The sequence below is a fragment of the Microchirus variegatus genome (assembly GCF_963457635.1).
Source record: "Microchirus variegatus genome assembly, chromosome: 23".
NCBI lineage: Eukaryota > Metazoa > Chordata > Actinopteri > Pleuronectiformes > Soleidae > Microchirus > Microchirus variegatus.
In genome coordinates, this window is record NC_139824.1 from 5,773,103 (window position 1) to 5,785,135 (window position 12,033).

General features: G+C 44.3%; 1 protein-coding gene across 1 annotated transcript in view; it reads right to left on the reverse strand.

Moving 5' to 3' along the window:
- Positions 1 to 978: 978 nt before the first annotated feature.
- The window catches only part of grin2ab (glutamate receptor, ionotropic, N-methyl D-aspartate 2A, b), a gene marked incomplete at both ends in the record, with an annotated part of 126,648 nt that continues 115,593 nt past the window's right edge, over positions 979 to 12,033 (reverse strand). Inside the window, 7 exons of the mRNA XM_083909503.1 lie at positions 979 to 1,969; positions 2,067 to 2,862; positions 3,198 to 3,381; positions 4,689 to 4,927; positions 5,628 to 5,815; positions 8,330 to 8,490; positions 9,827 to 10,056. Of these exons, the coding sequence (XP_083765629.1) occupies positions 979 to 1,969; positions 2,067 to 2,862; positions 3,198 to 3,381; positions 4,689 to 4,927; positions 5,628 to 5,815; positions 8,330 to 8,490; positions 9,827 to 10,056 (2,789 nt within the window). The remainder of the gene's footprint in view (positions 1,970 to 2,066; positions 2,863 to 3,197; positions 3,382 to 4,688; positions 4,928 to 5,627; positions 5,816 to 8,329; positions 8,491 to 9,826; positions 10,057 to 12,033) is intronic.

Sequence of the window (12,033 nt, forward strand, 5' to 3'; positions counted from 1 at the left end):
CACTTTTTGGAATGTACCTTTAACTGACATCAACAAAAACAAACAGTCATTAGGTTTTTTTTTTTTTTCTTTTTTGTTACTTCCCCCCAAAAAACAGACATGGTGTGTGTGTGTTCCAGTGTTTGTACATCTGCAGGAGCTGATACAGTCAGACCTGTGTTCTGACCAGAGACCCACCTCCCAGTCTAGTCTATTCGTGTAGATAGTAACTTCCGTTCAAGTCAAGGATTACTCTAGTGTAGTTTACTACTCTTTAAGCCATGCTGGCAGTGCAGTTTGGAGGCTCAGACAACATACAGGTTGACTGTAGAAATCATAGTGCAACAGGAGAGTCCTGGAGAGGGGCTTGTATGTTTCGGTCAAACGTGTATCGCCTGTATGTGCGTATGTGTGTGTGTGTGTAATGCCAGAAAGAAAAGGTTCCTCTGTGTCCTCTTCATCTCCAAGAGGCTGGTGAGAGGGCAGGAAAATGTCCACTCTACTTCCAAACACATCTTTGTGTGCAAGTGCATCTTTTCTTCCATCAGATCCCACTGTTGGGGTTTAACTCTGTGCACAGTGTCCCGCTTATTCCACCAGGGTTTCAATCTGTCTTGTCAGACGCACTGTGAAGTTTGTGCCTCCTTGCCCACAGCTCGAGGCTATCACACACACGCTGACACTCACACGCGCACACACACACACACACGCGCATTCTTGGTCTTGTTTTGTTGCTCCAGGGGGTTCCTGTGGCCCCAGCCCTGCTTTACAGAGGGTGTGATGAAGAAACAATGATTTATTTACTCAGCATCACCATTAACCTTTTAGCCCAGAGCAGACCTTCCTGTATTTCACTCACGTGTGTCTGTGTGTTTCAGTGTATGTGCTTAGAATCAGAGCTGCCTGGTCCGATTACACACACACACACACACACACAGACACAAACCTGTTTCTTGCATGTGTGTGTGTGAGTGAGAGCAAGTGTGCTGTGAGTGACTCTCAGACGTCAGACTCAATGCTGGGCATGCGGCGATAGAGCCGGGGCCGGTTGCCACCTGCGCTGGAGGCTCGCGGCGCTGTCACATAGCTCATTGGCTGAGAGGCAGCGGGTGGGACCATGTAAGCCACCACGGGGGGCTCCTGCTGCGGGTAGAACACCTGTTGGTCAACATGGCTGCCATGCTGGTTGACGTGATGGCTGCCATGGTTACCCAGAGTAAGCGACAGCGGCATTCGTTGCTTATAGAGCTCATGTGCAGAACTTCTCTGTGGAATGCGTGTGACAGGCTGGGAGGAGGGATCTCGTTGCGTCGTGCCAGGAGCTGACTGGAGAAAAGGGTTCTGAGAGGGCCGATCAGGGAAGAGACTCTTTGAGCGCCGGGGGAGGGGCATCGGGGTGTCTAGACTGTGGTGGTGGGAGGGTGATGGGGAGGGAGGGCTGCGGCTGCTGTACGGACGATCAGAGCGCATTGTGAGAACATTAGCATAGGCCCCCTCATCCAGGGTCATCTCCCTCTCCCTATCTCTGTCAGGCATGCTCAGTCCCCGCAGGTGGTTGTGCGCCTGCCCCTGTCGCTCGGGAATGTTGTCTGGAAGCATGTTCTCATAGGAGTGCTGCCGACTCAGCTGGAGGTGCTGAGCCGATGAGGAGGTGGGGATAGGAGATGGAGAGGAAGGAGAGGGCTCGAAGTGACTGACGAGCCCATCCCCTTCGCCTACCATGCCCAGCTCGCTCTGGGGAAGATAGTGTGTAAACATGTCCCCACTGTGTGGGTGCGTGTAATGTGAATGAAGGTGGTCTTCGCTGATGTCATAGAGGTTCCCCAGGTGGGCACAGGCATCGCAGCGAGCCTGCGGAGAACGAACAGTGTAGAGGCCAGAGTAACCAGTGAGCTTGGTCAAGCAGGAGCGACACTGACCAGGCCTAATGCCTTGTGTCCCTGAACCTGCGCCTGGAGCATCAAATGAAGCAGCAGATTTGTCTTTGACACTAGAGGGAGAGAGGATGACAAGGATTACACACAAAAAGACAGTCAAAGTAGCTGAACAACGTTGCTCTTGTGAGTATTTTCTGCTGAATGTGATACCTGCTGTGTGTGTAAGTGCTGTACTTCTTGTCCTTCAGGGAGTGCAGGTCAGCCTCGGCGCTGTGACTGTGATGCAGCAGGGTGGCGCTCAGCTGCAAAATTGGTGTGTCCGCCTGGTGGGAGTGTGTGTGAGCGAGTGAGTATGTGCTGTCAGGTGGAAACAGGTCAGGGGGGTAACTGTGGTCATCACCTCCCCCCTGGCTGTCTCGCTGGTAGGCGGGAGCTGACTGGAGGCTGCCCTGGTCAGAGTCAATGGAGTATATTTTGGATCCTCCGCCTCCGCTTCCTCCCCCACCTCCTCCCCCACCCCTCTTCCTCAGCTGATTGATGGGCTTGAATCCACCCCTCGCCGCCATGGAGTCAGAATCCTTGTGTGATTGTGGCCGGCTGGAGCACTCAGAGATGTCGGAGTGTGCTGGGTCTTCAGGCAAGTACCTCTGGCTCTTCATTGGTGGGGGAGCAGCGCTGGATGCTGGGGTGGGGCTTGGGCCGGAGCTGGGGGAAACGACAGTAGGCTGGGTCTTAAGGGTTTCAACACTTTTCTTCCACAGGGCCCGAGGCTTTGACGCAGTTAAGGCCGGCCCTGGCAGGCGGGTCTGACCGTTGTCGTTGGTGATGGACAGCTGAGGCTTGTTGGGGCTGGTCTCGTGTGCGGGGGCTTTCTGTTGAACAGGAAATGGCGCAGCATTGTTAAGGAGGTTTTTGTGTCGTCCGGACAATGACAGGAAACCCTGCGGACCAGCAGCGTTGCTATAGAGACCAGGACCCTTCGGAGGCAGACTCTGGAGTGAGTTACCTAGGAGACAAGGAGAGATGCACCTCAGACAGCAGATACAATAGATGGATGAATGCTCAGCCAGCTTCCCGATACATTATCTATTGCCCCTGCACACAACCTAATGTTGTCTTAATGTGTTTGCAATCATGAGGCAAGCTAGTGCATGACAGTCTTTGTGATTACAGTCTGAAGTCCTTAACAAGGTGAAGTGAGTATAAACATAAACTGTACAGAAAAGACTATTCCTGCTGTATGTGTGCGAAATCCTACTACACACAAAGTCTATGATTTCTGTTCTGTTCTAAATGTAATGCAAGATATACTGGGTATAGTGAATTAGACTTTTACAGTACCTTTCCCTGTCATCACATCTAGGATGCTGGGCTGAACGACAACAGTGTTGCGCTTAGGAGACGACATAGCCATGGATTTGGCAGATTTGAGCAGATGCAGCATGTTGGCTTGAGGACTGAAACCCAGCTCCGGTGTCTTCTTCTTCATATCTATATGAACACCATGGATACAGCTCCATATACCCTGAGAGGAGAGGAGAGGAGAGGAGAGGAGAGGAGAGGAGAGGAGAGGAGAGGAGAGGAGAGGAGAGGAGAGGAGAGGAGAGATAAATAAATAAAGTCTACATTCTCACTAACAAGAAGCCCAAATGTGAACAAAACTAATTTCTGTGAAGGGTGAATTAAAAGAGACCTGTGCCTCCTTTGCTCCACAGCGTTTACTGCAAACACTGACCTCATTTTGTTTTCCAATGTGGATGGAAGAGATAATCACCAGTTTTTAAGAAAAATAAATAAATAAATAAATAAAATAAACTGCTTTCAGATGCTGCTAGAAAATTAAATTTAGAAAATGATGTCACTGGAGGGGTCTTTTGAGTGTAAGGAGATGTTCTTCCTAGAGCCACTTAACCTCCAGCATCGCTGCCCTAACAGCATGTAGACACACACACACACTCGTACTCTTTTTGTAAAACACTTAATGTGTGAAACGCTGCCCGTCTGGAATAAAAGCCCTGCCTAACACAGAGACATGACAAATGAATAATGGAAGACTGGTCTGTCTGGGTGTGTGCCCATTTTGGTTCCGCGTGTGTATATTTAGGTTTGTGTGTCTGTGTGTGTGGTGGAAACTGTCCTGCATGACACTGCACCTGAATATGAATATATGGACCTGTGTACAAGTGCGTGTGGGGGAGAGACAAAGACAGACAGAACTTGGTGTATATAAAGTGTGTGTATATATCCTCCATAATCACACTCTTATTTCATCACACATACAGTATTTACACAGATACTTCTTCACATAGCAAAGCAGGGACCGTGTTACAGTTCCTGTAGGGATATTTGAACTGACATTGTTAAAGAAAACCCACAAAGACTCAGTGCCTCGCAAATGATGTGGTGCGATGATGTGCTGTTCTTTTCCTGCTATTTATCTGCTTCAGTTGTAACCACATTAAACAATTTGCAAATAACAGTTCAGCTTAGTTTCTCTTGCTGAGTCACTATTTGTTTAGTACACTCATTTTCTATCTCACTGTGCAATTTGGCTTTACCGTTTAAATGTCTGTAACATGGCAAGAAATTCTAGTGAGGGGAAGCACATGCACATACTCAGTCAGGACACACCCCAAAAACAGGAACATGCTGCTAATACACTGCTCTCCCCACAGGCAACCTTGCATGCAGACACATCATTTTTTCATTTTTATGCCAATGATACACACATTTATTTTATTTATGACCCAACTGTTTCATTGTTTTACAACCGGACCAACAACCCCCACTTTCAAAAACGTAGCTACAGCTCCTTGCTGCCGTTTCACTCACCCTGCTGATAGTGAAGAGCATTCCTGGCCTTCCAGAGCAGACTCCAGTGAAGCAGTATCTCAGCCTCCAGTAGAAAAGGTGCTCAGATATAAAGGTAAGTATGGAGAGGCCCATGGCTGTGGCCAACATATAGAAGACTCCAGCCATGTTATCCACGTCCAACTGGCTGGACATCACCTCATTCTTCTCGTTGTGGCAGATCCCGGTCAGCCACTGGGCCTCCAGCTCCTCCATCTCACCTGTCGCAAAAGTAAGGAAAAGCCACACCACAGCAGAGGTGTGAGATGGCAGCCAAACGAGAGGCGGAAGAAGGGGATGAACAGCGGAGGGCATAATGGGTGAGGTGGGAAAAGGGCGCATCAGCATGATGGAAAAGGAGAGGAGAAGGGAGGAGGGGAGAGAGGTAAATATATTGCAGTGGGCGAAAAAGAGGGGTTTTTAGGAGGAGAGGGAAGAATTGATAGTGATGGAGTGATAAGGAGAGATGGGATGAATTATTACGAGATTGTGTGTATGTGCACGTGTGTGTGTCTGTGTGTTTGTGCTTGAGTGCGCAGGTGTTTGCCCTGTATAAAAAGGCAGGGTGTGAAGCGAAACGCTTTAGTGGTCTCAGCAGTTTGAATCCTGTCTGGCTCATTCTCTTTCTTCCATTCGCACCCTCTCACAGCTTATTATACAGAACAATCTGGAGGAGTAAACATAACAGGACACGGTGGGCACACACACACACACACACACACACACACACACACACACAGTAATGATGATGAAATGGTGTGTTAAGACTAGCCACTGATAGCTTTCCAACAGAGGGAGGGAGGACAGAGGGAGGGTCTTGAGGGAGAAGGAGAAAAGATGACCAATGGCAGGCCTTAAACCTTGAACCTCAAACACAGCGACTGAGATGAGTTAGCGTGTGTGTGTGTCCGAGTGCCTCACCATCTCCTATGATGCTCAGTATGGCCAAATCCACCAGTCGTTTCCAGTAGGACCCTTTCTGCAGGGCGATGCCGTAACCTGTAGTTGCAAAGATGTAACCACTGCCGATGGTCACAAGTTTACAGCCGTCATCTCTGCCCGCCATGTAGTTCAACACTGCAGCGTCATAAATGAAAGCATCGAGTTTTCTGTAAAGAAGAAGAAGAACACATTCTGGATTTAATATTAAACCTTAGAACACAGAGCATTCTGGCTGCTTTTTTCCATTACTGTGTTGAAAGGTGCAGTATAAACAGAGGCTATGAGAGGGTATGTGCAATATAGAGTGTCTTTTATCCTTTTTTTCCCCAGACAATCTGATTAAACATTGTTTAAAGCCTGAATATGTGACCTATAAACACACAACCCAGGATGTCCATATAAGGAGCTGTGGCACAGATCCGTGCCGCGTGAGCACTAAGGGTTAAGAACAGTGGTTCCTGCTCTTGAAGGGTTTGTAAAATATTTATCATGAGAGGACATAAAAGGGTTAAACAAACACAAATACATGCATCTACAGTAAACTTTTTGTCCATTTCAGCCATTTGCAGTGAAGTGAAATGTACCTACAAGCCCCTAAAAGCTTCTTTAATAAAAATGGGTCCAAAAGCTAATAAAAATAAATGCCAGCTGCCATCTTAAAAAAGTGCTGAGGGTCCACGAGCAGGTACTTTAACACACTTTAAAGGAAAAGTTCAGTATGTTTTGGACTTTCACTTGCTTGTAGAGAGACGGATGACATCATTCAAACTGCCAATTGAATATGAAGCCAGAAGAAAAGCAGGAGGTAACGCTGTGTCTCCAAAAAACAACCTTGCAGTACAGCAAAAAACAACTTTTGCACTTTATGGGACCATTAACCAAATGATATGTAGCATGGTATTTGTTAAAAGTCTTACATTTTTTCTTCTTTTCTTTTCTTACCAATGTCCCTGTTAATCTAACCAAACAACTGTATAGGTCAATATTTGGATAAAGCAGTAGAAGATGACAGTATATGTATATATATATATATATATATATATATATATATATATATATACATATACATATAGTACCTATATCTATATTTATTTACTGTACCTATATCTATATTTATATAGATATATATGACAAAGACAACAAAGAAGAAAAGAAGTATATTACTTTCTACCACTTTTCCATAATTTCTGTTCAGTCTTTTTTACAATTAAATAGTTGCAAATCTTTAAATCCTTCAAAATCAGATAATAATAATAAAAAAGGTGTCTTTTATTTTAATATACAATAATCTGTGACAAGCAAACCTTACTTCATTTTAATGGGCTGCAGGCTAAGAGCTTGCACATAAAAATACACCAATAGGGCACCAGGAATTGAAAACATGTTTAATTAAAAGAATCAATCATGACTCCAAGAATTGTTTGTTTGTAACCACGATATTCTGGATTTGGTATTTCTGGCAGGTATTTTGCCTTAAGATGATGCAAAAAGAGTTTTCAGGAGTGAAGAGCACAGCTATCTTGCTCACATCTGCAAACAAATCACTCTGACTCCTCACGATACTCTGTGGTTTCTTGTTGCTGGATATTCTATTAGATTAGGAGTCAGGGCTGCGATTGAGAGTTCTCTCCTGTGTGTAGGTAAATATTCACACATACAGGATGTCTTTGTTAGTGTGGTGCCCCACTCTTTCACTCTCAGGTTTTGTCATTATTCTGATGTGACAGGGTGAATTCAAACCAATCCCCTGTTGTCGGCTGGATAAACCTGAGCTCAGCAAAAACAGAAGTTTGATGTATGACTCCAAACCAAACACAATGTAGCCAGGGCCTGGTGGATTTGACCTGCATAACAGTAGAATCTTGCTTTTCTATCTCATAATGAACAGAAAATGTGATTTATATAACCCTCCACCCTTCTCCTCAGCGAGACATGTATGTACTAAAGTGCAAATGTTAAATGGAAATATCTGTTGTTGAAGAACACAAATCCTAATCCTGGGGATCCATTATATAATACAAAGGGTGTTAAATGTGTATTTTGCTGTATTTCAACGTCTATTTAATAACAATGACTGCAATATTGAAATGAACTTTCACTTTTGTCCAAGGAACAATTTTTGACTCAACCCATTACACAGCTTTGATGTTATGTAAACACATATATCAGTCGGATATGTACCATCAAACAAAATAATTGCAGAAACAGAAAAAGCGAAAAGGAAAATTATGTTTGGAGAAAATACTCTGAAGATCAAAAGCAGCACACAAAACTAATAAACGAAAGGAAAAAAGAGAGAGAGAGCCGCTGCCATCCTCCCATTAGTGTGTTTAGGACAGAGAATAAAGGTTGAAAACTCCACCACAAATTACGCTGTCTCTGTTTTGGCAGCTCCCCCTTTTTTTCCCCAGCAGCAACATGACTCTATAATGAGCGTTTGCAGACAACATCTGCATTTTACCGTCGGTGACAGAAACCCTCAACATTGTTTCTGCAGCATTTTAGCATGAGCTGGTGCTGGGCCCCATGGGACCTGGTTCATATGTGACTCAGTTTTTTTTTTTTTCCTCCCCTTTCATTTCACATGTTCTTAAGCATACATGCCGTCTGAAAACAGAATTACTCTCTCAGGTATAATAAAGCTCAACTTGATGTAAGCTGGCTTGACATGTTAACAGTACCCAGTCTTGAGGCTGACTAGTGCATCCACGACGCCGGTCTGGTGGTATTTGGTCATGTACTGATGCATATCTGGATAGTTCTTCCTGATGTTGCGCTCGGTGCTGCCGTTAGGAACCGTCCCAAAGCGGAATGGAGGGGAGTAGGAGTACGGACTTTGGAACTGCAGGGAGAGAGAGGGAAAAAAAGACAATTTGTTAAAAGTTTAGTTTAGTTTATGAGTTTAGTTGACCGTGGACAGAACCGGGGATATACACTCTTAGAAATAAAAGTGCTAAGTAGAACCATACAAGGTTCTTCGGCTTGTCCTAATATGAGAACCCTTTTTGGCTCCAGGTAGAACCATTTTATAAATGTTCTTTTGGAGGGTTCCACCAAGAACCCTTTTAAAACCTTTTATTCAGGAAAGGGGTTTTAAAGCGTTCTCTGGATCAAAATGGTTCTTACTGGAACCATTACTGTTACCAAGAACCCTTGAAAAACCAGAGAAAGCGTTTTTCAGAAGCAAATGGTTCCAGGTAGAACCTCAGCCCTTGTAGAAGGACCCTCTTTTAAGAGAACCCTTATTTCTAAGAGTGTAGCAGAGTTAGCTAAATCGCTCATTTGCATCTGTGGTCCGTGGGCAGGGAGTTAAAAGACAATACAACACAAAATAACACATTACAGACAACAAGACAACAACAACATTACAGAGAAAACGTCATACAAAACACATAATACATTTGGTGTTCTATACACAAGATCAATGATCACAGGATTGATTCTCTTTCAGCCATGTCTTCAGAGACATTTTAAAACTGTTAAGAGTTGCACAGTCTCTAATATGGAGTGGGATTGAGTTCCATTTTCCAGTTGTTTGGAATAATGACCAAAAGTGGTCTTCCTAAATTTGGTGGAACAATCACCTCTCATTGAGAAAGAGGTAAGTACAACAAAAAGACAGAAACTCAAGAAACGAAAAGAGGGACACCAAGAACCAAAGAGGCAACGTGGGGGAGAAGAAAGGAAGTATATGTAAAATACAGTGTGAAAATATGAAAGTGAAGAAGGGACACACAGGGTGAGGAGAGTGGAGGGAGAGTGACAAGAAGAGACAGAGGAGAGAGGAGGAGGAGGGAGTGGACTCATCAGTCATCATCATTGTGTGTCCAGTCTAGCGTGAGACTAGCCAAGGTTCTGCTGACACTGCCAGCCTCTGCAAACTGCAATTACACACACAGACACACACACAAATACAAACACACGTCTTTGATCTGTGCTGTGTGTGTGTGTGTGTGTGTGAGCCTGTGGGGCTGCTGTGCTGGCACTGTTCATATGGTGACAGCTAAGACCAGAGGCTTTGGGCAGTTGAAGCCCAGTGGCTTTCCCCGGAGAGTCCAGGGTGGCCGTAGGGCTGGCATCCATTACAAGAGGAACTCTGACTGTGAATGTGTGTGTGTGTGTGTGTATGTGTGTGTGTGTGTGTGTGTGTGTGTGTTTCCATATGTTTTCAGTCCCACCTTCTTGTCAGACAGCCCTGTGACTTGGTCCACAAACTCTTCCTGGATCATGAAGGCGGCCAGGTTGGCAGTGTAGGAGGCCAGGAAGATGACGGCAAAGAAGGCCCACACCGACACAATGAACTTACTGGTGGTGCCCTTTGGGTTCTGCACGGGCACTGAGTTATTGAACACCAGACCCCACAGCAGCCATATGGCCTTACCAATGGTGAATGATGGACCATGTGGGTCTGATACAAACAGAGAAAGGGAGGAGAACAGGGGGAAATAAAGCCAGTTATTATGGACTGAAGAACAGAGACATGAGAGATACAGGAGTGTGAAACCTTAAAGGACTCATATTGTATCCTATTTCTCCAAGTTAACCTAGTTCCCTGGTGTCTTAATGGTCAAAATACTATAAGGATGAAGCACCACAGCAGTTTAATCACCCTGCCAAAACAGCCCTGTTCAGAACGCTCAGTTTAGTTGTATCTCTAAAAAAAAAAAAAAAAAAGTAAAATGAAACTTAAGGGACAGGAAATGACATCAGCCACAGAGGCTACTGGGAGCTAACAGCAGTTAGCATTTGGAAAAGTGATCATTCGCAGGCTCTAGCAGGCACATTGCCGTCATATATAACATGTATCCACTCGACAGATAAATCCTCTGAGGCTGGAAGTTTGTGTAGAACTCTGTGCTGCACTGTGGAGCCAAGAATAGAACTTTTCGCGGACTTCGTGGACTTCTGGTTTTCAAATGCCGTTGCCCTCGCCTGCACTCTTGCGTGTTTTACGGACAAAGCGGAGCTCCGCAAGACAACAATTCCAGGAATTTAGCGCATTGTGACGTCCCAGTGAGCGCGGAAGTCAACATCGCGTGTTTTATCTCCTGTACTTAGACTGAGGAGGACCACTAAAACATGAGTGAGTCATCATTTTTCACACTTTGAGGATTTAAATGATTAAAAAGTTGATTTTGCATAATATGGGACCTTTAATCTCATAGTTGTCAAACGACCATTTCTATGTGGCAAATTTTGAGGTCACATTGCAAGATCACTGCTAAACAATGATCATTTTCAAAACAACATGATATGAAAAAGGGTGCAGTTGATTGTTATCAGTTGAATTGCTCAATGTTCTATGCTTTTTTAGGGAAAAACATTTAAAACATACTGCACAAAGTTAAAACAATTCATAACATTAAGTTTCCATCTTTTCATTAGAACATGGTAATCAATACTTTAATGAAGTCATGTAGTGATGATCCATGACATTTTCAGTCCATAACACAGTTGATATTGACCTGAACCTTGACTTGAAATACATTATCAAATCAAATCGCAGCAGCAAGATCTGACAGAAAGACTGCAATTAAATATTTTCCCCCAAAATCGTTCAGCCCTGAACGAACAATACAAAATACATGGTGCCGTTGCACAACAGCTATTTTGACATGTTTTAACATTAAAGGAACAGGTGTTACTGATCACATGAACAATGTGATTTCCAACTGCTGGGCACAATCAAACATAATGGATGTTTTTCAGATGAATATTTTACTTAAATAAAAGAACAAACAACAGAACTACTGCTGAGTTTATGACCTGTTTCTGTTTCTTGCCTTGGTAACCCTAACCCTCCCCTCTGTGACACACACACAGTCTGCACTGGTCAGGACTACAAGGATTCGGAGGAAACTATTCATGGGTGCTTCTTGATATTGTCGACCAACGAGAGAGGCAGTGACATCAGACTTTCCCCACCTCCCAGGTGATCCTGCAGAGTTTTCTGAGAGGACGACCATAGGTCGATATTTACTAGCCTAGTTGTTATGCTTCTGCCTTCCCTCCATCAATCATGCTGTGCGCCGTTTGACGCGAAATTGAAATACCGTTATAGTGAAAACAGAATGAGACATATGAATTGGGTATTAGGGCCACGCATGAAGAAAAATGCCATGACGAGATTAATGTTTAGTGAATTTACACTGTGAAGAAAGAAGTGCCCTTACAAACATCTGTGTTCAGACTTCAAACTCGACATGTCGGGATTAAACACAAAATATCAAGAATGGAGTTGAAATATCATGTTGAGATTTAAGTCGACATTAATCTGGACTTTAATCTCGACATCTCGTCTCGACATGTCCATCAGAGAGAGAGCGACCGCTCCACAGAAGCTGCGAGACGAAATGCAAGATATTCTAACGTTATTCTTGAAATT